The 27,581-nt window shown below is 38.8% G+C and overlaps 1 protein-coding gene across 1 annotated transcript; it reads right to left on the reverse strand.

Moving 5' to 3' along the window:
* Positions 1–380: 380 nt before the first annotated feature.
* LOC149065503 (gamma-interferon-inducible lysosomal thiol reductase-like) lies at positions 381–26,042 on the reverse strand. Its single transcript, XM_089253695.1, has 7 exons — positions 25,886–26,042; positions 16,985–17,224; positions 15,828–15,905; positions 9,928–10,023; positions 5,793–5,939; positions 5,466–5,534; positions 381–602 (listed from the first exon to the last, which is right to left on the reverse strand). The coding sequence occupies exons 1-7, from the start codon at positions 25,934–25,936 to the stop codon at positions 558–560; spliced, it is 726 nt and encodes a 241-aa protein (XP_089109821.1). The 5' UTR covers positions 25,937–26,042; the 3' UTR covers positions 381–557.
* Between the last annotated feature and the right edge of the window lie 1,539 nt (positions 26,043–27,581).

The raw sequence follows: 27,581 nt of genomic DNA on the forward strand, positions 1-27,581 counted from the left end.
TTTATTTCAGATTCGTTTCTAGTGGTCCAGAGCCGGACAAGAAGCCGAATTTTTCCTTTGTCTTTTATAGAATTCATAGACCGTTCCAGAAATATTACTGAGTGGGGGGCGACAAAATCCACACTTGCCCCCCCCCCTTGTGACAGAGTATATTCTTGTTTCTGGCATTACGGCTCCAGGCCCTGTATGCTCCCTCAAGTTTTCTCAACGTCTTCGTATGGCTCAAAAGCGTGAAAATTATTGAAATGTTGGCGTGAAACTAAATCCTAAAAGCTGCTGCCCCTTACAACCTGCCGCCCGGGGTGCTGCACTGCACCCTTCGCACCCCTACTTAAGCCGCCCCGGCGAAAGTCATCTAAAATTAAAAGAATGAGAATCGATAAAAAAAATAATTATACTTTTAATAGTCCTTTTTTGAAGAAATAAACCTAAGAAAATAAATATACAACCCATTTCTATTTCAGAAACAATAACCCAAATACAAAATAAGTAACAAAACCGATGGTACAAACAGTGGTATTCGTGCAAGTACTGCTTCTTTCCGATGATCTTTGGTTTCATGAGCGAGCCAGTCGCCCAACACATCTTGCATGAACTTGACCCTGTCAAAAAAGAAACAAAAACTATTTCAGCAACAAAAAACACGTCGATAGAAAGTCATGGATATGAAATCCTGATAGATGAGGTTGGCTCGTGACCTGAAACACAACACGTTATTCCTGAAAACGCATCAGTTATGCCAATTAAAGTAATACGCGAACGTCAAGTATCCGTAACATCTGTAGGCAGGACTAGGATATAGGCCTGTATACAACCCAAAAGATGAAAACACTCTTTTGCATTAAATCCTTTATATCTCTTTAAGTAGGGTTAGGGTAGAACTCCTTAATATGAAGGCGTCTTAAGTTAGGGACCGTTCAAGTATTACGTAAGCAATTTTTTAGCCATTTTTGACCCCCCTCCCGTCAGCTCTGCCCCCTACCTCCTATCGCATACTGGTGGGATCAGAGACGTACTCGGGGGAGGGGGGGGGGGCTCGTGCCTCCCCAGACGATCAAAAATTGATTTTTTAATGCAAAAGAAAAAATTTTCTAATCAAAATTTCAAAAAAAGAAAATACCTTTATTTGTTATTATAATCAATTTATGTTGATTTCAATGCTATTTTGAAGACTAAAAACTCAAAATTTCTTTTCAAGAAACTCTTTTCCCGCGGGCTAAATGTTGCTCTGGGGATTATCTAATGTGACTACCCCCTCAAAGCTAATTTTGTAAAAAATGAACTAAGCGGCATATTTACAGATCGCTTAAGTGACCCGTGGCAAGGCCGTAGCGGGGGACTTGGGGTCTCCCCCCTCGAAATGTGAGAAAATGACCGAAAAAAGGGAAAAAGATGGCCAAATCTATCACTTTGGTTCCCCCCCCCCCGAACGAAATTTCTGGCGACGGGCCTGACCCGCGACACAGTTTCAGAACACTTAAGCAATCCGTGGCACATTTAGAGATCCGTTGAGTGACATGTGGCACAGTTTTAGAACACTTAAGCGGCCCCCCAGTGCGGTTCTACATCACTCAAGTTACCCGCAGCACATTCCCAGATTACTTAGGTGATCCGCGGCATAATTACGGATCACTTGAGTGATGCGTGGCACAGTTCCAGAGCACTTGAACGGTCCAGACACATTTCCAGCTCACTTGAAGAATCCGCGAAACATTTAGAGATCACTAAAGTGACTCTGTAGGGGGCTTATCAATAGGGAGAATGTAGTTCAGGTAGAAAAATGAATTACCTTTTGGGTTAGATAAGACAATTGAACAACTTGAACAATCAACGTTATTTGGACCCAAAATTGCAAAAGAACCACGGCTATACGCGTTTCGGAACTATAGGAAGTTCCTCCATCAGTAGCAGAAACAAAACATAAGAAAAATATCGAAAAGGTACTCCTTATAGCGGGAATTACACGCTGTTGTAGACAAAAGAGTCGAATAATTATTCTTCTCCATCAGCATCACTATCACGTTCTCGTTTGCGATTGGCTCTGCCATTTTTCTTTTTTCTGTCCTCCTTCCTCTGCTCTTGTTGCCGGTTCATTTTGAATTCGACTCTTGTCTACAACAGCGAGTAACTCCCGCTCTATAAGGAGTACCTTTTTTCGATATTTTTCTTTTCTTTTTCTTATGTTTTGTTTCTGCTACTGATGAAGGAACTTCCTATGGTTCCGAAACGCGTATAGCCGTGGTTCTTTTGCAATTTTGGGTTCAAATAACGTTGGTTGTTCAATTGTTAGTTCAGGTGCCCACAAACTAGCGAAAGGTTTTACTCGTTTTTGGCACACCGAATAAGATGCCATTAAGAATATTTCATATTTTTGTAAAGGGTGGTTGGTGACATAAGCATCATTCAAATCCCCCTCCCTCCTTGTCAGCAAATCAAAGCCCCCCCGATGCTGACGTAATACTTGAATGACCTCTTAGCAGTTAGCACATGTCTATATTCTGAATAGGTCGTTTCCGTGGAATCCGGAAATTCCGTCTCCGACATTTCGCCTGCCCTGAAAGTGGGTGAGTGACCTACTGAATGTGAAATTGACTGTATGAGAGAGTGAGTGACCATATGTGTGAGTGTGCAATTGACTGTATGAGTGAGTGACCATATGTGTGAGTGTGCGATTGACTGTATGAGTGAGTGACCATATGTGTGAGTGTGCAATTGACTATATGAGTGAGTGACCATATGTGTGAGTGTGCAATTGACTGTATGAGTGAGTGACCATATGTGTGAGTGTGCAATTGACTGTATGAGTGAGTGACCATATGTGTGAGTGTGCAATTGACTGTATGAGTGAGTGACCATATGAATAATGACCAAAAGAGTGATCTTATGAATGCCCAAGTTAGTGACCGTATAAATGACGAAGTGATTAAATGAATGAGTGCCCAAGTGAGTGACCGTATGTGTAAGTGTGCAAATGACTGATGAATGAGTGACCGTATGAATGACCAAAAGTGATCTTATGAATGCCTAAGTGAGTGACCCGAATTGAATTTTCTCGAGGGATACTTCATCAGAACATGCCAGAATTTCCTCGTTAATGATGGAAGAAACACGCCACCTATTTCGTCAGCTTGGACAGGCTTTATTAACATCAGTCGTGACAAAACTTTCAACACTTTGCAACAGATGGCTCCCCAATTTGCATCCAAAGACCACTCGGACGCAGCAAATACAAAGGTGAACTCTTCGGACGACCAGACGTAAACATCACCCCTCCACGACTCATTCGTGTGAATTCTGGCCACGAGGTCCTGATGACGGCTCTCCATTGAAGAGCCGAAACGCGTCGACCATTGGACCAATTGAATTTATTTGTCTTGAAAACGTGGCAATTTTTGTATAAAATAAAAAAAAATGTCATTCTATTGGTCCAGAACATTCTGGAAAAAGTCGACCCCCGTCTAGAAGCGCCACTCTTCGAAAACTACGAGCAATCATCAAGTTTTCTGGAATCATCTGTCTCCCGAAGGTTTGACGAGTCTATAAAGATGATGCGATCAAGAGGAAGGTAGTGTTGTTGAGACTTTATATCCTCAATGCGAGATTGTGAATAATTGTAAAAATAGCTGTTTTCGGTGAATAAATCTGTGACGTCCTGAAAAATTGCTTCATTCTCTAATCATTTCAAGGACTTGAGAAATTATCCGGAACAGTATGATTAAGTGAATGACCATGTGGACGATCAAATGAGTGACCATCATATCATCATTCATATGTTCACGCATACTGTCGCTTATACGGTTAGGGCAGGCAAAATGTTCAAATTACTTGATCATTCAGTCACTCAAACCATCATTGATGTCAAGGAAACAGTTATTTTCCGGATATTATGCTGAGGTGAGCTCGGAAAGAAAAGTCATCACGTCTCCGCCGGGACACGAACCCAGGCCCTCTTGCATACCGGGCAAGCATGCTTTCCGAGCTCACCTCAGCATAATATCCGGAAAATAACTGTTTCCTTGATATCTCTGGCTGAGAAAAAAGCCATCTATATCTCTCATCATTGATGTGTTGACTCATTCGGTCAGGGCAGGTGAAATGTCCAACTTACTCGATCAGGGTAACTCATATTGTCACTCACTGGGTAGCTCATAGGATCAGGGGCGAAATTTCCGGGGGGGGGGGGCCCAAATGTACCGGAGGCGAAGTTTCCGTAAACCCGTCTCCGTACCAGTGTTATCCGAAAAAATAATTTTGAAAAGATTAATTTCACTCCTCTCCAAAATTAAGCGGTAGTTTTGTAGAAAGAGGGCTATTTTTTTTATGAAAAAAAGAAAATCTAAAAAAATTACCTAAAATTTGAAGGAGTATTTTCACTCCTCAGTGGAATTTGGAGAAAAATTGAATAAATCGCACATCTAGGTGTGTATTGGCGAACACTACTTCACCAAACACCAACACTGGCCATATCGCTATATTGCAATTTACTGCCATTAATGAGATGGGTTGGAAATGAAGGCACTGTCTATCGGTGGTCGCCTCAAGTTCGCTAGGGAAAATATCTTGCCTATATCCTACCTTGGGATTGGCGAACACTGGTCCGTATCGCCCTTTCATAAAATAAACGAAATAACGCTTCTCCAATTTTAAACCAACAGCTTTCTCTACTTTTTGTGAGCAAAACCAGTTTTAATGAAAACCGTTTTGCGGCCCTCTACAACTGCATGCATGCATGGGCCTCACAGGCCGAAGAAAGGTGGAGAATCAATAAAGTACTCCACTCCTTGTCGACATTGCATGTATATATTTTTTGATAAGACGTATCTATATAGAAAATTGGTTGAAGTTTAACCCCTTTATATACGATCAGGGACATAATATTGCGCAGGGCCGTCTTAAGAGCACCGCGGACCATCGGGCCAAGTGATTTTTCTCAGGCCCTACCAGGCCAATTTACATGCATACGCCTTGAAAATTTCAACTATATCTCATTTTTGTGAGGGCCCTCTTCTCTTGAGGCCCCTGTGCCGTGCCTGGGTGGGCCCATGCGTTAAGACGGCACTGATGTTGTATCCAAATGCCAGTGAAATAAATTCAATCCAGCTGACTGTTTCTTCAACCTATTTTTTCCTCATCGCGAAGCTTTATCGTAACCCTATGAAACAAAGTTGTGTGTGCGTTCCCCCTTCATTCTCTTCAGCTTCCCCCCTCCTTGTTTTCCACGGCATTTCCTCCTCCACATACTGTATATATACTGTATATGCAAAGTGAGATAGAGAACAGCATTATTGGGAAATCACAGTAACTTTTGGAGAGTTATTATCAACCGATTATATTTAATTCTTCCAACGCATCGCTTTATTTCACCACGTCGACATGTTTTGTTCAAAAAAAAGAAAACATGTTCCCAAAGCATACTTTTCACTCCAATCCAGATGTAACGATGAATGTAAAGAATAAGCACATACCCTATGCGATTCACATATAAGAGTCTTCAGATTTCGGAGAGCTTGCCTCTGATTACTATAAGTGTATTCCTGAAAGAAAAATATACAAAAAAAATTAATGTGCAATGCGTATAATATTCTAGTATAACACGTAGCGCCATCTTTTATCTGCTTAAAAAAAGGAAATGCTTAATTTCGTCAAAACGTTTTCGAAAGCTGAGCAAAATTATAAAATACACAAGAGTGTTACGAATAATAAAACGTTAATCAGCAAAAGTATTGAGCTGATGTAGATAAGCTGACGTATATATATAGATGCGGATATACATTTTATCCTTGAAAACTTACGTTGTTTATCACAACCCAAGGCACAAAATGTAGATTTGGTCGCAGATCTTTAGTATGTTTGGCGTTTGTGTGAAGAAGTCCTTTACCTAAATCGTTTTCGGTGCAGCTTTCTAAGGTATCCCAATCCAAACCAGTACGTCTTGCACACTTTAAAATACAAAATAAATACACTGTATATCAATATACTACAGAAAACTAGATATACATTTTTTGTACCAAGAGTATCACGTGAAGACCGCATAAACCACATACGCTCAACACATGGCCTGCTGGCCAAATGTGGTCCTCGGAGTCATCTGATGTGGCCAGCGACCTAAGCCTACATTTGTAAAAATGAACTAAGCGGCACATATTAATAAGATCACTTAAATGATCCGCAACATAGTTTCACATCACTTAAGTGGTTTTCGGCACATTCCCAGATCACTTAGTGACCCACAGCACATTTATAGATCACTCAAGTAACCTGGGGCGCTGTTTAGAACAGCCTGTGTCAGATCACTTAAGTGACCCACTGTACATTTACAGATCACTTAAGCAGCCCGCGGCACATTTCTAAATCAATTAAGTAGACCACGACACGTTTTCAAACCAATGAAGTGGCCCGTACTCTCCAAAAGAGCAGCACCCTTAGCATAAATTAACGCTATCGTGAAACGATAATCCTCGCTCTCTTCGAGTAGGTAAAATGCGTCCTTTATACTTCCATGACGTATAGCTTCCGAATAAAATGAGAAACGAAATTTATTGCGCCACTATGACTTGAGTCGAAACGGTTTCTCTGTGGCCTGCTGCCTATACGAGCAACTAAATGCCGTGGCAATTGGAAGGCAAGTATAGTCCTCCGACCACGAGATGAATTTTCGCTGCGTCATGTCACGTCGGATGATTTTATTCAATTTTTTTTTTTGGTAAAACGATTGCACATCGAGAAAAGTTCATCAGTGACTGAGCTTTCACGATTGACATGTCCTTCTAGGATAAAATAGAATCGTTTGACATGACATGACGTGCCGTAGCCAAATCTCATCAAAAGTAATAAAGGTCTGCAAAACACAGTGACCTATAGGTAGTTCATATTTCATCTAGAAAAATGGGAAACATCATTATTTGCGACCAAAATTTGCTATTTCGGGCTGGAAAAAAAGGGGTTATTGCAAGTCGCAATGAATTAAAAGGAATGCATGAAAAACGGGACATTAAACATAAAATGATTGGGACGGCGAAAATAAGGGAAAATACAGGGAATGTCCCGTAAAATACGAGTCATATCGTGTAGTGATCCTGCATAGAACTGGAAATTACGGCCACAAAGGGTTTTTTTGGTCTATTCCACGGGAATAGTGCCGTTCACTCTTTAAGACCGGGAAATTTTTGAAAACATGAATATTTATTAAGTATTTCACCCGCACGATCGTTCGAGGTCTGGCTTAAAGGGAAGTGTCAGTTCCGCAGGCGCGTCCGGGGTTTGGGGCGTTACTTCTTTCGAGATTCGGATAGGTTGAGAAAAAATTGGTCTTTCCCTACGGAACGGTCCTACGAATCTACATCATAGGCGAAGATAGACTTGAAAGGCTGGGGGTGGGGGATGATGCTGATGATCACATTTATACATGATCTTCTACGAAAGAACATTTATAGTATTGAAAATACAAAAAATGGCTGTCTCAAAAGTTTAGAGAGAATTGAAATTTACAAAAATTACAGACTTAACAGCTAATAGACTTTTTCTCTTTTTTTTCCAATAACCTAAAACATACTATCCCCCATGGATCTAATTAAATTCTGTAGAGTTTAAACATCAAAACTGTACCATGCTTCCTCGATAGAGCTCTTCAAATCATCAACAGTCGAATACTGTATTTCATATGCAAGCACATTTATCGTAAGTATGCCCCAAACATTCCTAATAGGATTTAAGTCAGGACTTATAAGATGGTCAGTCTAAAACCGATATATTTTCGCGATTAATTGGCCGTTAAAAGGTTAGAGTTTTTTTTTTGTAGCAACAGATCTTTAAATAGTCACGTTATAATATTGAAATGCCAAGTTTGGTCTTCCTAAATCTTCTCCAATCAGTAGCAAATTGTTTTCGAGGATCGCCATCACCACAGTTTTGATGACCAATTTCAAAAGTTAAGGAAGCCTGGCCGTTAGAAGAAAATTCTAACCATGCCATTATCCAAGCTCCACCTTACTGTCTGCTGAGAACATCCGCCTAGAACATGTGAGTTCCATTTTTTTGCACCACTAAATATGATACCAAGCTATAGTATTTGTACAAGGATGACGTCACTCTCCGCTATCATACGAAGGTTTTTAACAACTGGCTGTTGCTTGGCCTGAGTCAGGTTCGGCCGTGCATGTACGGTCCCGTTCAGTGCACACGAGCTCCAAGGAAATATTGAGATTCGCTGCCTTTGCAGTCTAGTGCGTTCACCCGGAAAGTGAAGGGACGTTGGTTCGATTCCCCGCAAAGGCATTTGAATTTCCTCTTTCCAAAAATTCATCTTCGCAACAGCCAGTTGTTAAAAACCCGTACAGTATTTGTCTCCATAAAACATGATTTCATGCCCATTTCAACTTCTCCCAGTAGTAGTGTAGTCTCTCTTCACACTTCTCGTGCTTCTTGTGACAGGCGATTTCTTAACCCTCTTTTATGAATCAAATACTAGCGTCTTTGATCTGTTTATGAACGAACTATATCTGTTAAAATTTTCACTCCAAGAGATCGTTCATAATTTCACGCAAGGTCATTTTTTGCGTTGAAGCCAATCTTCCAATGGTTTTGTTTTCGCGTAAACTTGTACTGCGTTGCCTACCCCAACCAGATTTTGGCTTTCGTCAATACACGTCAGACACTTCGTTTCGACCAGCTCAAAGCAATAGCAATGCCTTTTACAGCCTTTCTTTTTGCTTTCAAATGCTCGAAGGATTTCATCGTACAAAATATGCGACGACTTCTCTCGACAATTTTTTTTTAATGAAAACCAATCCCATAGCTTTCCACTTTTATACTATCACGTCTCTGATACGCTATATAGACACAATCTTTGAAATTTGCATATAATCGGAAGTTTCTTGAAACTTTTGAAACAGCTGTTTCTTAAAATTTTGAGTTTAAAACAATCAAAATTTATTTTCTTTGACAATGACTGAAATTTAAAGTAGGTTTTTACATTCTGATCACAAGCAAAAAAAAATAAAATCACAATTTGAAACGGTATCCATGGTGCAGTTAAAAATCTATATTGTCTAAACTTGTGAGACGGACTGTATTATGCAGCACTGGCGGAAAGAGGGGGGGGGCGGCAATGCCCGCCCATGGCCTACACAATAATCGCTCCTCCTGATACATCGCTCTGGATTCGGGCCTGCTGCTTGGCAACATTAGCTTTTCTATTGCATATAAGAGACATAGTTCTCAAACTTTTATCATTCCTGGCTTTCTTGCCCGATTCATGATTAATCTGCGGCTTCTCAGAATAATTTGGTAGATATTTTTTTACTTGTAAAAGAATCACTTCACAAAGCACAAAAATAGGCACAAAAATCAATGTCCCCAACTCGCCGCGACGCCTCTATAAGCTGCGACGCGTACTTTAAAAAACACTGACGTAAGCGATTAGAGAAAATTGAAAATTATACTTAGTATTTTCTCCGTGAATGGGTCCTGCGATTAGTTTAGCATCCGGCCTCGCGTCTGGTAAGGGTGGCCCTGCCACAGAATATGGATGGTTTTCACGGGACACCGTGTATAATCAGAGGCGGATTTAACGGCGGGTACACCGAGCTCACGCCCTGTGCCGCAATTTTTGAAGGGCCCGAAAATCCCCAACTTTACACTTTTTTCCAATTAAGGGGAGCCTAGACTGACCTTAATTCACTTTCTGTGTATTAATATACAAATACAGTAATGTGAACATTTCAAGTATTGTATAGGAGATACGCAAATCCCTTTGATTGTCTTTTCATCGCTCGATATGGTTAGTTGGTCATCTTCTATCTAATAAACAGTCCCGTGAATTTGAAACTTACGCGATGCCGAATAAATGCATCTAAGTACATCTGATCTCAAAATTGCACAAATGCAGTAAAAAATTTTTATCCTCGTGGGTGATTCCGAGTTATTTACCTTCTTTCCGTTCTGTGATGGTCGTCGATATGATTCCATGCATCGTATGAATGGCAAATGCTTGCTTGTTTCTTTGTGGTAATGTATTGCGCAGCTCTGTAAATAATGAAAAAAATCGTTTATATATACACTGGTGAAATAAATTAAGAGAATTTGCATATTTTATCGAATTTCATGAAAAGAACTGAACTGAATGTAAAACCACTGCTTCTAGACAAAAATGCAAATCTTGTGCGTCAAATACGTAAGCGTACACGTGTGTGTGTAGGCGGAGCCAGTAGAGAAACAGGCTTTATAAGCGCGCGTAAGTTAAGACGCATTTCGTTCGCTAGCACACCTCGGCGAATTTCTTGGTGTTATTTTGCAGCAATCGGTTAATTTCAAATTGTAACAGTAAAAATGAGTAACCACCAACGTTTAGATGATGGAATGAGGTGGCGAATTGTGGGGAGTCTAGAACACAGGCCAATCTCAAGTCCGGATTTGTAGAGAGTTCAATTTAACGCCCAGCGTCGTGTGTATCTTATGGAATGGTGAGCCGGTTCGCAAAGACTCGCTAAGAAGGGATTTCTCAAAATTCACTCCCTAAAGGGGTCTCAAGAATTTACGGATTAGCAAATTCGCGCGAGCGGAGCCCCGGGTTAACACAGCTAGTATATAATAAGCATTTTAAATGTCTCTTGGATTCTCATTAACAGGTCTATCGCGTGATGGCGGGAATAAGATTTAGACCGGGATTACACTATAAAAGTTCTTTTATAAAACTTGAAAAATGCAACCATGAGCGTATCGCATCGGTTACATCCGAGCGTAACCAATAGGCTTATTCGTTGTTTTTAGTGTGATCCCGGCCTTATTCATTTTTTTTATTTGAAGCAATCATGCTTGCCTGGTCATTGTGTGTTTGATTTTCTTTTCACAACACATTTACTCTGTTTGAGGAAACCCAGAGCTGTACTTACCCATTATTTAAAAAGCCCCCATACAAAAAGAAATCCTGTTGTACGCATTAAATGCGTTTCTGTTTTGATTGGAAAACAAGTGTTGTTCTTTGTTGGTACAGAGGCGCCATCTATTGTGAAAATATGTAAGTTACATTGCAAGAGTGCACGCATGTATCCTCATTTGTAAGTTTCGGAATCGGGCAACCTTAGGTCAAGGGCCGAAAAAAAAGAAGTTTTGTTTTGATTGGAAAATTATTAGGATTTTTCAAGTATACTGTGCCCGAGTGGCGCAGAGGTAAAGATGCAAGTATACTGACGCCATTTGTTGTGAACAGGCAAACTTGGTTTGAACTTGATTGATACGAATTTTTGGATAATTCGAAGTTTGATTTATATATGTCCCATTTGCAAAATTTTCTTCTCTCAAAAAATCCCAAGCTAACGTTTACTCATCCTTTTTTTTTTTATTCCGTGGTTTTGCTGGTTTTTTCCAGCATATAACATGTACCCTACATTTGAAAACAACATTTTAAAACTGCATTTTAAAAAATAACATTGCAAAAAAATATGAACGTTTTGTTTTGGTTCTAATTATGATACCAGTTTCAAACACCAATAATTCCCGCTGCAACTAATGTTTTACTGAATCTTGGATGCCTTCATTAGACTTCATTAAACTTTACGTCAGGTTGCACTACACGTACACGCACATTCCCGCATGTACCAATTCGTTGGGGGGGGGGGGTTCCGCGGGGGGGGGGGGTGCATGTGTGGTGTAGCAGTAGTAGGTAGGGGCTCGGGGATCCATGATGTTCTTAAGTCAGCCACCTCGTTGGGCAATTTGCCTGTTGTGGCGTTGTATTTGTATTTGTATCTACCGATTGCAGATGCAAATGCTACTACTGAGGAAGTACGTTTGTGTTAGAGTGTCTGTGGTAATTTTCTGAGAGATTGTGGTAATTTTTAAAACCCTTGAGTGCCGAAATCCCAGTGACCTTTCTGTTAAAACGTGATGAAGATTCATGTCTCTCTAGCATCATTGTTTATTTTTTTATTAATTTTTTTTTTTTTTTTTTTTGGAATATCAATGTGACATTTTTCATCCTGTCTAAAAAAGGTTCATATGCTTATCCAAATCGTGGTTACCTTACGGACGGAGGAAATTGGTGAGAAAGAAGGGAATAAAGCAACAAATTGAATTTTCTCAGGAAGAGGTCGAAAACTAATCTAAAGATAAACACAACAGAAGTCTATTCCAACACTCATAGGAACTAGACATGTTAGAAATAATAAGACTGTGGAAGCTCGAAAATCGCGTCTTTAATTCTCTAAAACAACTTGAAGATTTTAAGAGCATCAAAAAAAAAATTAAAAATTTATGAATAAATCATTTTCTTGATCGTTCATGTTTTATATAAACCCTTGTCATAACAAAGAGAAAATTAACTTAGTAAGTGATAGCATTCAATATATTTTTCATAATTATCAAGAGTTTTTGACGTTTTTAGAAAGTATAGTCATTCTATACACAGAGTGATCCAAAACTCAAAGTGCAAACTTTTAGTGGAAGTATAAAAAACACAAAAACAAAACAGAATCACATAGGAATGTATGACCGGAAACCCCAACCTGATCAGCTGGAGGATAAATGAAAATGCAGAAATGACAAGCCAATAATGGGTGGAAAAAATTATCTAGCCTGGATTTTTCTTCTTGTGGGGGACCCTGAAAGCCGTGGTCTACGAGACGCCCGTTGACTTTGACACCGACCTCGTCGCAAGAACCAAGCTCCGTTGCAGCTGCAAAAGTTCGCGAAATGCCGAGTATTTTTGAAAGGGTTCGACAATCAATGCCTCACCGTTGTAATGCGTGCATAACCGTGAATGGTAAGCGCTTTGAGCACTTGTTGCGAAACTTAACGTGTACACGTACTATCTTCGTATGAAGTATCGCTAAACAGAGTTTTTCCACCCATTATTCGCTTTTCATTTCTGCTTTTTCATTTATCCTCCAGCTGATCAGGTTGGGGTTTCCCGTCATACATTCATTCCTATGTAGTTCTGTTTTGTGTTTTCCACATCCCCACAAAGTTTGCCCGTTGAGTTTTGAATCGCCCTGTAGGTGAATTTGATAATTTGAACTTTTTTCCCCTTGAGATTCGAATTAACCAAGTCAACTGTATATGAAAAATTGCTTAGGCGGCACAAGCACGCGTCCTAATTTTGCAGTTTCTGTATGTGTATAATCTAGTCTTCATAAAAATCACTTCTCCCGGGGCCTATGATGCTCTTTAGACGGCCCCGGATATTTCTCCCCAAGAAATCGAGGGTGGGAGGGGTTAAATCTGGATGCCGAGGTGATTCGCATCGTTGAATCCACCAGGGAATTCCTGATACTACTGTATTAACCCCTTTACGATCACGGTCGAAATATTTCATCCAAACGCCCCCCCCCCCCAATTGGAAAAACTATATACTTCTGTGTTTTCTTTTCCTCTTTCCTTATCATCGCTACGTCTCATTGTTACCCTATGAACTGAAATATTTTTCCTTCCCATTCTTTTTATACTCCTGTTTAGTGATTCCCCCTACATATAAGGGCCCTTTCACACGAAGCGGATGCGGGTCCGGAAGAAGTTTTAACAATTGGAATATACTGCGCCTTTCAGACGAGCCGAAAAATCTCCGCACCTAGGAAATGTTCATGCGGGTCCGGACGTCGTCCGCATGTGTCAAAACCTAAGTGCGGGCTCCGCATCCGCACATAGAAGTTTTGACAATAGGTTTATTCGGAGCTATTCACACGATGCGGATGCGGAGTGAATTCGTCCGCATCTTTGGCTACTTTTTGAAGGTGATTTTTCACGGAATTTTTTTAATTATTTGCTATAAATACCCTTAAAAACACCATATGATGGTACCTGCTCATTAATATAATATACCTACATACGTCTACCCCTCCGTTTTCTTCTGAGATGGATATATAGCAACTTTAACTGCCTTTTGTCCATATTTCACAATTTTATATAATAAAACCTGCCAACAAGGGCCACTGACGGGACCAAAATTATAAGCCGTTCTGTTCATTACGAATTGACTACATACTTTAATAACTTTTAAATTTAATTTAAAAATTTTAATTTTTTTCTTTTTAAATTTTTAAAATTATTTAAAAATATAAATATCTGAAATATATTCTCTAAAAGGTTTATGAAAGTTATTTTATAAAACTTGAAAAATGTAACCAATAAACACATCTGTTGCATTCGAGAGAACTTAACTGATCCGCCTATTGGTTGCATTTTTCAAGTTTTATAAACGAACTTTTATAGTGTAATCCCGGCCTAAGACAGAATTGTGATGTGAATATTTCTAAGCACAGGCATTTTGAAAGTCTCTACCCCTCCCCTTTTTTACTACTTGCAAATTCTTTGATATCTCCTGAATTTTTTTTTCTTTTTTTTGGAACATCGAAAGTTTTGGATGTTTTTGGAATTTTTCTTCCATATTTTTCCGAAAAGACGGATTTTTTGTTTCAAAATATTTTGAAAATATTTGAAGACATTTTCTCCCATCGACTACTTGTGAGGATCGGAATGAAGACATCTTTATTCCCATATTCTATGTGGCTCTAGATTAAACCACCAAAGAATGCCTCTAGGCTGCCTATGGCCACTGAATCAGGGGTGAAGGAGAAAAATAATTACAAAAATTGCGAAAAAACAGTTTATATGCACGAATTTCGAACTAAATCGTCCGCATCTTCAGCGCTCGTTTGAAAGGGTATGCGGACCCGCGTCCGCATCCGCTCCGTGTGAAAGGGGCCTAATGTATCTTCATCGGAGCTAATCTTTCTACTATATATATGTAAGAGAGGAAGAGAACACACGAAAGGAAGGATGAGGATGAAAGAGAAATCTACCGCAGGCCTATTCTCTTATCTACTGTACTGCCCCCCCCCCCCGTTTCTTGTTTTCTTTCTTTCCCTTTATTCCTTTTTTTCAACGTGCGAACAAGGATACCAGATTTATCGCCGATATTTCTACAAAAAATCATCCAAATTCGTTGCCAAAACCCCGTACGTGAAGGAGTTAATAACACTTTTTGTGCTTTATTGAATTTTTATGATACAGCGTGGGCCGTGTGAAATTTTGAACTACTTTTTGTTTTTGATAAATTACAAAAAATTCTACGCTGTGATAAGTATTTTAGTGCAAACACTTTTTTACGTCAATTGATTTTGATTCTTTATTAATTTTTAAAATTTGCCATGAACTTTCACCCACCATGTATTTTTGTGACTGATTTATAATGCTCAAAGTTATTTTCGTGAAATACCTTACAGATCACTGCTGATTTGCAGTAGTCTTTTCTACTTATCGGCAATTTTTACGAATTTTCAGCAATAAATATTGCAGTTCTGCCAACAATTGGCAACTCTTTTGGCGACGTCCCGTATTTCTGGTATTTGAGATCCTAATTTTCGACAAAATATAGTCACCCAACCAAAAGAGATTTTCAAGTTTGTAGTTCAGTCTGTATACCCGGCAGACTTGTAATGCAGTCTGTTTAGCCAACTGCTGTAGGTAAAGACGGTAAATACAGTATACGTTCAATTTTAGAACCTCAAATTTACGAAACTACATACGTCTTTTACGAACTAAACGTCTGGTCTGAAACAATTACCGTTAGTTTAAATGTCTTTCCCATTTATGAACTAATTTATTCACGTCCGTACGGGTTCTTAAAAACGAGGGTCGACAGTCATGGTCCCCACAAGGGTGGGGCTTACAGGGCTCCAGCCCTGGGGCTGGGATAGTTATCATTTTTTGTTTTCATGCTATAAATTCACTAGAAGGGGCCGTGGAAAGTCTGGCTTCTGGGCGCGCAAAGGTCCCAGCTCCAGGATGAGGGGGGGGGGGAATGTCGACTGTAGTTTTAACATTTGCAAGATTACCTGGAGTGTATTTCCATAGCATTCGGAAGGACCATGATGACATTCATACCTATAACTTCCATTCCTCAGCTCGATTTCCTGTAGGGCAAACAAGAAGGGATGTAAATGTCCAAGTCATGAATTATTAAATCATTTACTCATAAGAAAACAACATTAACACCACTTAAGAGTTTCTTTTTTCTGCCATGTTGCGTTCAAAAATAAGCAATTTTTATATAAACAATTTTGTATTCAAATTGATTATATAAATTCAAATAAGCAGTCAAAACTGCTGCAAGTATGGGAATTTATTAATTTATGATAATTTTTAATTACGGCGAAAAAATGACACTTTTGTGGTTTTTTCCCGAAGAACTAACTGAACTAAATATTCTATTATGAGCCGCTCACTCACTCATTCTTTTATTTTAGCATACAATTGAAAAGAAATAATATTCGCAATGCGTGATTACACTGAACAAGTGCAACCAAAATAAGCTGCCCCAGAGGCATACGGGTAAATCAGGGAAGCCCCCTTTCGCAGCACCCGAACGGTGTTCCTGTAAAACTGTTAAGTGGTTAAAAGGGATGTTATTTTCATTAGACCATGATCACATGCTTTCATTAGCTACAAAACTCGAAGCAAACTTTCGACAGTGTCATTGTAAGTTGAGAAAATCTAAATATTTTGTAGGAAACTGGTACTCAATAATATGTTGGGCGTCGGAAAAAGCAAGGAATACGTGATTTGAATAGCGTTAATGAACTGAATAAACTTGTTTCGAACTCGTTGTGCGTGAGCAGCATCAACACAGAAAGAAATGACTTCAACGGGACAGGATCTTATATCAAGTACATACATATATCAAAAATACAAACTCGTTTCTATGGCTGGGATTACACTATATATTAAGTTCAATAAAGGTTCTTTTATAAAACTTGAAAAATGCCACCAATAAGCGCATTGGTTACATTGGAGCGAATGTAACCGATACGATTATTGGTTGTTTTTCCAATGTTTTGATACGATTATTGGTTGGTTAGTTTTATAAAAGGACTTTTATCGAACTTTTATAGCGTAATCTCGGCCTATGAGAAATACCAAAATTTTTTGGCAAAAGATCCGAAAAACAAAGATGAAGTCTCAAATAAGTGCAGTTAAATAGTAATTAACTTACCATCGCTTTTCCAAAAGGAAAGAGCTGGACGTCCATGATATCGCCAAGTTCTTCATAGGCAGGATATAATTGGTTCGTTATGAAATTCATGCTGTCTGGGCAATCGGTTTCGTAATAAACATCGATTTTAACTTTCGGTGGTACTGGATCGACTCTTCTTTCGAATTCTTGATTCGGAACAAACTCTCGAATTTCTGGATGATGGCGAGTTCCAGATTGGCCATTGAATTGTCCAGCAACCTGTCGATTGGGAGAATAATTAACTCAGATAAACTCCCTGACCAATCAAAGGACATTTAGAAGAGTAATTTTCAGATAATACATACAACTTCGGCATAACACATGAGTTGCCCTATCAAGATCATTCTGCAGTTCTAAACAATATAGAGGACGTTATATATATATATGCAGTTACTAAAGTGAGCCATTATCCCGTACGTTACAACTGTTAGAACGCGCGCGGTTGCACGCTGGAATAACTTCACAGGGCTGGCGTTCACGCCTTTTATTCACTGTGACGCAGATTTGCACGCGGTTTCTTCTTCCTCAGGTTACATTCGCATGCATGGTGTGTTTTTTCTCCCGATAAATTTCAACAGGAATACCGTTTTAACGTTTGCGGAGCGGCCGTTTCGAAACGCACTAGCGTGTTTGCGTTTCATGTTAGACCATGCATTCCTTGAAGGCAATTGTTTGTATTGGTGTGTGTACCTCTTAAACTTTTTCCCATCTTTTCTGAATCACACTGTATATAGGTGGGCAAAAAGTCCGTAGAAACTTTAAAAATGAATAAAAACCGGAAAAATAACCGAAATAAAGAACGGTTTGCAGGGTTAGCATCGCTAGGTCACGGGAATTTTTTAAGACAGGAAAAAAAAAACTCAAAAACAGCCGATAGGAGGTGTTGGTACTAGCGACTTCGGTGGAAATATGCAAATGAGCCGGTTATAAGAACTTGCGCTCCTAATCCACAACCAGTTCACCGTTGTAAACCGTGTATGTGGACCTGCACTCTGCACGGACATTTTGCCCACCCTGTGTATATATATATATATGAGAGTGGCGTTGATGGGACTCACATTTACATTTGCCTTGGAATCAGCCGTGGTGCTAGGGCTGCAAGTCGGGGAGGGTGAATTAGTGGGAGTAAAGGACGTACGTTGAATAAACGTCCTGTATTTTATGGGGATAGAATCATTATTTTCCATTGTATTGCTGGCTCTTGAGAGGGGCAAAATCGCCCTCCTCTAGATCCGCACCTGCTTGGAATCTTATTTTTTCGAAGAAATTGCTGGCGGTGGTCTTCAGACACATTCTGTGACGTCTTGATATCGTGGCATGCTCCCAGAAATTCCTTTTACGCGGGGTTTTCAGCTACCTAGTTATTCCTTAACCCCCCAGAACTTGTCGCCCAACTGCAACAAAGATGGCGTTTCGATTCCACGACTTTTATGTAGCATAGTGTTATGCTCCTTTTATGAGAAAATTCTTTGCATGAACATTTCATCGAAGATCAAGTACAGAACTTCTATCTCTCTTTCAGCCGAGGCCTTCATTAACCGAAACACTTGGCTTTGGCCAGACCAAAGTCAACTGATAACGTACCTTTCACTGGCTCTGTACAGTGTATGACGACCTGTCTTAAACTTGAGATTTAAAGTATTTTTTATCCAATTTTCTTACATTTACCTTTTATGTATCGAAGTTCGGATGAAGCATTATTTATACAGGGTGATTCTAAATTCATGGGAAAAACTTTGAGAGGTGATATGTCTCCTAAACAAGCATTTTCGGTCATAGAATGTGTGGTCGAATCGCAATAGCAAAGGCCGTAGAGGGTGTTTTTAGAGAGTGCTCAACAGCACTTCATCAAAAGTAAGTAAGTATAATTTTTCTGACCGATAGATTTGCTATAATAACTGCAATCAATCATTCGAGAGCGCAGAGTATTGTAATGTGGTAGGCCTTTTCATGGTACAACTTGGGTAACGTAAATTCCACCACAAGTCATTATACCGCTTGATCATTATTTGGCTATCATAACCTTGATTGTCCTTGCACCAGTAAAAAACAAACTCCAATCCAATGTGAAGGTGCATATGTACCCTCGAATGGTTGACAGCGCATATCTCAGCAAATCCGTCGGAAAAATATGATATTTGTTTTTGGTGAAGTGCTATTATGCACTCTTAAAACACCCTCTACCGCTTTTACTTTTGCGTATTGACCACACATTCTAGTATCAAAAACACTTGTTCCGGTGTCTTATATTACTCTTAAAGTTTGTCTCATGAATTTAGAACCACCCTGTATGTACATATTAAATTACATGTCCTGATTGACTGATTCATCATCGCCGAGCCGAAACCGCTGAATCTATAAATATGAAATTTGGCGGGTAGGTTTATTTTATGTATAATATAGACTCACTAGAAAGGATTTTTCTTCTCAAAATTTAACTTCTAAAGGGATCATGAGGGAGGTTCAAAGTTTATGTTGAGAAACGTTATTTAATTTTTCTTAAAACATTATTTAATTTTCTTAAAACGATTCTATTGACTAAAAACTTGGTAAAAGTACTCCAAAACGACCGAGGGGGACTAAGGATATCACGCGCGACCGTTTGGCAATAAAGTAAATAACTAACTTTCTTTAGATAATAATGAGTTGAGAGAGGACTGTTTCCCTCTCTCTCACATGGACAGTTCTATTTCGCACGTTCCAGAGTGAGTTCTGCCAGTAGCCTGGTCATCTTTGCTCCAAAAAGAAATTCGGCAAACGTGGTTCACAAAGAGGTACTGGGGTAAATGAAACTCAATTTTTTTTAGGTGAGTTTTTATACTTTAGGAATTTTCCGATTACGAAATCAACGTGAGTGAAACCACGAGTAGCAGCTATAAATAAGATGATATTAGAGGACATAATCTAAAATTTCATTGATGAGGGATCACGAACATTTGTGGTCAAAACATTAAACAATTTCAGTTCCATAACAATTATCTTTTATATAAAAATTTTCGTAAAAGCTAACGAGAATGACGCTATTCACATTCAACAATAGCTCTATCCGACGAAATCAAAACAATGAAAATGACTCACTGACCTATAACTTATATAAAAGAAACTGGGAAAATAAAACCTGAAAGAAAATTAATTATAAATAAACGTGAGGTGTCAGAAACCGCAAAACATAGTCTCGAGACTCGTTAACCGGTGGCCTTTAGCTACCGAACAACTAACAATTCAGGTTAAAACAATTGTTTTCTCTCTCTCTCTCTTCTTTTTCATTAATTGTTTAATCCGTTTTTCCAACTGTTAAAAGCCTTTTGTTTAGAATTTAGGTGAGAAGAGTCAGTTGTGCAGGAAATAGAGCTTTACACAAAAAATTCGGGGATTTTCAAACGGTTCTTTTTTTTTCTACCTACCTAAGCATTGTTGTCGAATAGGTCATCAATTATGAGAATATAGAAACCATCAAGATCGTTTTGGTTCTTGTTTGTATCGTTTACAATTTTCAAACAAAGATATTCAATGATAGAGACCACGAGAATTGCTAATAGCTAATTTTCAAGGTTACCAACCAGACAACTTTATCTCTCTTTCTATCTCAAGGAAAACAACATTTTCATCATGCAAAGAAATGACGTACATGTTAATTGAAATCATCTCCTTCTTAGAAATCTTGTCTCTCTTATTTTGTAAACTTTTGTGGCAAAAAAAAGAGGCGAAAGTCATGATTTTTCAATCTTTTTAACCTATGGAAGGATTCAATAATATGGTCTAAACGTTTTTTTCTCATTTTCGTCGCCCACCATCTTTGAAGTTTCGATGCTTTCCAGAAAAATTTCAAGAGAGATAGTCATGTCCCGTGATGGGTCATTAGATTGTTAACTAGAACGAGAAGCATTAAAATGTATTAAGAGATTAAAATCATCAATAATATACAATTGGATACATGCGTTACGGGTCGGACAAATAGAGCAGATAATAATGATGGGAAGTGGACAATTAATTGGTTTTAACTCTTTTTGTTGAACGTAACAAACTTGAGTAGTTGAAATATATCACGTAATATATAGAAATATTTTTAAAAAAATATTGACCAGTATTGCGTTGAGTGTTTACTAGTAAGTTTCTCACTAATAAGAGGCAATTAGACGTCTCCGAATGAAGCAAACTACGAAATTCTACCTTGACCTGCTGGATAATGACCGAAGCCTAGATTTTTCGCATGCTACCGAACAATACCGGGAATTCGGATTGACCATTGCGTTTTTATAGCCGAAATACATTAACCCGCAAACGTTTATGTCAGTGATTACCGTAAACACCAACGATTGCCCACATGTAGAGGTTTTATACGGAGTTGAATGTAAAGGGTGTGCGTAAGTTTTGTTAAACGTTTCTGAGGTACAGTATGTTTTTATTGGAAACGAATATCTAAAGACTAACACGAAAAAACATGAACTCATAGAATTTTTAAGCTTATTCTTTTGGAAATGTCATCACTGACCTCGAAGGAAGAAAATATTCCCCTTTTTTCCGCAAATTTTTTAAGGACAAGATACACAACGACCTCCATTGACCTTGCTTATTTCTTCCACCTTCCGTGGAATCAGTGAATCGTCTTTGAAGAAATACGGTGATTGTAATAAAAAATCTTTTCACTCCGCAAGTTTTCATGCTTATAAGGTGTTGGAGAAAAGGACAACCGAAAACCCGCCATATCTTGAAAACTTGTGCTTGTAGGTGCATGGAAATTTTAGAGTGACAATTACAAGTAAAACTAAACCTTTTCCACTAACAATAATTTTGATGAGTGCTTCACTTTATCAGGAAAAGGTTGCTGAAATTATAGTAAAGGTCAAAACCTGGAAAAAAGTCTTAAGGAGACAAAAATTGTGCGCAAAAATTTTGTTTTAATCAGAAGAGACCTTTCTTCTTTATAAGCTTCATCTTTCGGGATGTCATTAGCGTTTCTCAACCAAAGGACTAGTAAAATACCTGAAACAATTCGACGGACCACTTGTGTCCCGTGTTACGGGGCATTCCAATATTTTCAGTTGTTCCGAATTGTTTTATACATGTGTCCAGTTCTTTCAACGATGCTTATTTAAATTTGCAATGTTTAATAATTTATAGCCATAATTTTGCAATTATGGCTATAAATACAAATATTCATCATACGTATTTGTCAGGATCAACGTTTTTGCTCAATTTTTCCGTGATTTTAACTACAATTAGGGATTTTGCCGAATTGTGGCAGCGTTCCTGATGACAATTGGCGACGTCCCGTATTTTATCTTATTTAAATTCCAAGTTCCCCTTATTTTTCTCAATGAAATATGAGACAAATCGTTTGGCTATAATCAGTGATATCTCGTAATTAGGATCGTAATTTCCCGCATTTTCCTTGATGAGGTATGGTGAACCTAAATATGAAGGTACAATTTTAAGATATGGATTTGAACGCATATGGTATGGATATTAATAACAAAATACAATTGAATAATTTTTCCTTCAGTTAGAATTGAGTTATCGAGTCTGCCTGCGGACCACCTATGCCATCGTCGCGAACCACAGGTTGAGAAACACCGATATAACTCATTAATAACTAGTTGCGTAATTGTCTTCCGAACTAATTTCAACAAAGCAATAAACACACGGTTTTTTTTTCGTACTGCGTACCATTTCCATAGCCTACGCTTCGTGAGTCAAAATGCCAAGCAAGTGCTCTATAGCAGTGTTTCTTAACCTTTTTTTGCCCGTGGCCCCCTTTGAACCATATTTTTTTCTCGTATCTCCCCTGTCTTACCCAGAGTTTTCAACTCTCATCTAGAAGCAAGACACTTTATACGTATTGAAATGATTTTTTTCAGTGAATTTATACTGAACAAAAATTTTGCGAAGAAAATTAGCCTCCAGACCACTAGCCTAGAATTTATTGATCTCCTCGCTAGTCCGAGTTCTATCAGGACCGTCTCAATATCATGGGCCCCCCCCTCCTTAGGCAAAGTGATGCTATGGTAGTCCCATACTTTAGCTGGAAATAAACAGCCTACATATTTCTTACTTATTTTCAAAATTAATTGTACTATACAAAATATCATAAGGTGGGGTCACTTATGGGCATGAGGCCCCTCACAAGAGTGGGACTGACAGAGCTACAGCCCGGGGCCTAATATGGTTTTCATCATTTTTTTTTAATACAATAAATTTCATATAGGGAAGGGGGTCTGAAAAATTTAGCCGGGGACTTGAGGAAAAACCCCATCCTAGGGAACTTGTTGCAAAATGTAGCAGTGAGGCCTGGGTGGGTCCATGCCCTAAAGAAGGCCCTGGTTTTATGGGTGGTTTTGTTGGATTCTCTCTCTCACTGTATATAAGTGTTCGTCACTAATATAAAATCTTTATTTCTTCACACCTTAATTTTTCTTCTCAGCTCTCCAAACCACCTGTCATGGCCCCTTTCTCCATTTTCTTCCGTGGCCCCCCTTGAAGTATTCCAGTACCACAAGGGGGCCATATGGCCCGCGGTTGAGAACCACTGCTCTATAGGACTAAGAAAAGGGCTTCTCAATCACCACTCGAGAGGGGTTCCACTGAATTGGCTTCAAACCAATACCTTTTAGACTTAAAAACATGTACAGGGACATTATCCTGTTTAAGCAAAAACTGTCTAAAAGTTATGAGAGGTGCCTCAGAAAATAGAAATTCTGCCAAAACTGTCTCTATATATGCCTACATTACCAAAATATGGCTATGTAATTGCATAGGTCAGTAATATTTAAAACAATCGAGTCCATCTAAATGGCTTTTCATCAAAGAAAACATCCTCATACTACTAGGCATCGAGATACATGCTGTTTGGCCGATACACGTCGCCTTTACCTGCACTGTTTTATAAGGGGAGGTTTTCATTTCGGGGGTTTGCACAGACTAGACTCTTGAATTTTATTTTTTTCATATTGGGCACAATTCGGTGTGTGCAAGACAAGTTGTATTCCTTCTGGAATTACACCCGAGAATTTTTCACGTAAAAACTGTGAATAATTGTCTTTTTTCTGACGAATGGTGGGAGAAAAAAACCTTTTTGCGCAAGCTTTTCTTCAGTCCATAATTGCCGGGCCCATTTATGACACTTTTACTTAAAAACGGTCTTCAATCTTTAAATTCTTCCCGCCATTTCATGACCAGGCATCGAATTTTCTTTGAGAGCAAGCATTTCGCCTTTTCAATGCCCAATAAATATGTTGCCTTTGGCATCTGTACACTTTCAGAAAAAAAAAAAATTAATTGCACAGGGCCTGAGACTGATCGGAACAGTCTCGGCTGTTACGCCAATATGAGAAAAATACAAATTTCTTTCTTCGACGTCAGAAACCACGCGTGTATTTATAATTTTTTCCAGGTTTTGACACTTTTTTTCTGAAATAATTTTCCAACCGATTTTCAAACCAACAATTTTTCTGAAAAAGTGCAGCACTCAAAATTATTTTTAGTGGGAAATGTTTAGTTCCACTTGTAGTTTTTACTCCAAAACCTCCATGCTTCTACAAGCAAAAGGGTTGTATAGTTATTAAAATAAAAATAATTAACTTATACAGTCACCCTGTGCCCAGCAACTCAGTTGAAAAGTTGTTAGCCTGTCTCTTCTGATGCCAACAAGAACAATTCTGCATTTCTAAGTGCAATATTTGCTAAGATATTCAAGTTCGAAAAACTGAGAAAAGTTGGGAAAAAACAGCATTGAATGTGATTAAAACGGTTCAAACGTATTTGATGCTTCCCCCCCCCCCAAACTCTTTCCGAATTCAAATACCTCAGCGAATATTGTACTTAGAAAAGTGTAACTTTTTTTTGGCAATCAGGAGAGACAGGGCAACAACTTTGTAATTAGGTTTTAAGGCACACGGGGTCTGTATAAAAAGTTATTTTTATTTTAATAACTATGCAAAACCCCTTCCAACATAAATGACATATCCGAGTGCAGCACATTATTTGGATACTTTTTCTAATTGAAAGTATGCCTCTAGGAACAAGCGCCATTAAAATCTCATACGTGCTGTATATCTAGATGAGCCGCAGAATTTGGGATCCCAAAAATTTTTCAGAACCACCTTGACTCTACATTTCACATATTTTGGAAGTGGGGAGTTGGCATCCAAAAAAAGAATACTGAATTACAGAATATAGAGGAAATCAACATGCTGAATCAATGAAAATTCAGAACTAATGAAAGTGTTGCCCACCTAGAACGGCCTGTGGACCTCAAGTGCAGAGGAGGACCTAATAACAGGGCCGTATTAAGAGCAGCATGGGGCCCCCGGGCCAATTGATTTTTCTGAGACCCGGGTGGGTCCATGAGTTAAGACGGCGCTGCCTAATGATGATGAGATCTGTTTATAATTTTCGATAGTAAGTATGTGTAGATTTGTAAGCAGGTATTTCTCTAGCCAGTGTTACTCAGAAAAATCCCCTAGGGCCCCTCCAAGTCCTAGTAATTTTTATTTTGTTCTGAAACACCTCCAGCAAACCCCCTTTTAAATTTGAATTGCTTGTATTATGAACTTTACAGTATTTTGTATAAAAATTATAATTTGGGATCGTTTTTACACACTTCATTAAAAAATCCAATAAGACACTTAGTCTCTAAGACTGTATATTTCTTGAAATTCGAGAAAATCGCATTGAATTCCCGAGGATTCAAATTTCAAATGAAAAATTCCTAGAACTCTATTTTTTTTTTATTTAGCCAAAAAATTATATATATATATATATATATACGAAACTTTATCAACTATTTATTTATTTTTTGAAATTATGAATCGATTCCCCAAATACTGTAGACCTACACATCTGAATTCAATAATGAATTTAAATTGAAGAATTTTGACTCACTTGACAAGCGGCTACAAGAGCGACGTATAAAGCTATCAATCTGAAAGCCATTTCTTGAATAGGTATGTGTCTTGTCCTGTTTCCAACAGCGACCGGCGTTTGAAATAATGGCGCGATGCGATATTTTTCGTGTCTCTCGTCAACCTAGTTTTTGCTTTTCTTCCATCAGAACGATCAACCAATCAGAATGAACAGGAAACGCGTATCTGATACGCAGTAGCGTCCGGTTTTGCGTTATCTCGATATGGCAGGATAAGTCGCTACTAATGATTATTATATCCATCTTTCTTTGCACAATCTGATTTAAGAAAATTCATTTTTCATGGTCTCTGGAAAATCGCTCCGATAATCTTCGGACTTACAATGGAACACTTGACCAATCGAGGATAGAATGCATGCAAGTACAACTTGGTATTTTAAATCTAGTGTTAAAGACCGAAATGCAGATTATCTCAGAGCTGCTGGACTTTAAAAGTAGTAATAGTTAGGTCTGTTTAAATCATTCCCCGTCGTCTACTGATGATTTGAAGCATGATTCCCACTCTGTTTTAAGAAAAACGAAGAAAGTGAGTAGACACTTGGTGTCAGGTGTGTATAGGTCAGTGCTTCCGCACTGGGAAGTGCCAATTATGACACAGTTGGGCCGGAAGAACCTAATTGGTTCATTATGGGTGGAGATACGGGGGGGGGGCAATGCCCCTACAACATCAAAGATGTGTATGGGTGACTTACATGGTATATGTATTGACAATCATCGTGCCCCCTCCCTCAGCTTCAAGTCCATCTCCGCCTATGCGTTTCATCCTGAGGTGGGAAACACAAATTCTGTCTTATCACCCACCCCCCCCCCCCAATCTTGTGTGTACGTTGGTATCTTGACCATGGGGTACGCAATGGCCATATATATATATATTTTAGCACTTTTCGTCGAGGACTAAGCCGACTTGAAAATATTAAGGGGCTGAAAATCACCATTCGTTCTGTATATACGGGACCATAGGCGGAGATAGACTTGGAAGTCTAGGAGCACGATGATGTCAATTCATATATACATTAGATCAGTCGACTCCACTTTTGACTCTGGGGGCAATGTCCCGCCCATGTACGGGACTCAAGACAGCAAACAGGAGGCGGAGAATGGTGCGTTACATTATAATTATATCAATGAATTTCTTGGGGGTGGGCTTATATGGCCCCAGCGCCTACGGATGAAACGGCATTATTTTGTCTAGAGGGTGAATTGGAAAGAATGAAAACCTAATGAGAAGGATCTCATCAACACCTGCTATACAGGGTGTCCTGTAAGTCCTAATGTAGCCTTTACCTCATAAACCGTTCGTCGTAGATGTATGGTTCCAATTTAAAAAAGCTCAAAATTGGTGCAGAGTGATTTCTGAACACATTTCAAGAGAGTGAAAATAGTGTCAAAAACTCTAAATTTTTATACGGTCTCTCTCATCCCGTCCTCTAACTTTTCCAATTATAAAGTTGCTCTCTCTCCTAAGGCCAACCGAAGTGAAAAAATAACTGCTGAACATTGAAAGATAAAAACCGTAGGTGACTCCAGTCCTCCCCAATTTCACTTGCAATGCATTCGATACATGAACTTAAGACAGCCCTTAACCTTTTGCGCGGTCCAGAGGTTTTCTGCAGTTCGTACTTTACAACTCCTACCCCACAATGAGGAGAGAGGCCC

This window comes from Pholcus phalangioides, unplaced genomic scaffold (assembly GCF_987345545.1).
Source record: "Pholcus phalangioides strain wild (caught in Gottingen) unplaced genomic scaffold, Ppha-v1.0 ptg000039l_1, whole genome shotgun sequence".
Lineage (NCBI taxonomy): Eukaryota > Metazoa > Arthropoda > Arachnida > Araneae > Pholcidae > Pholcus > Pholcus phalangioides.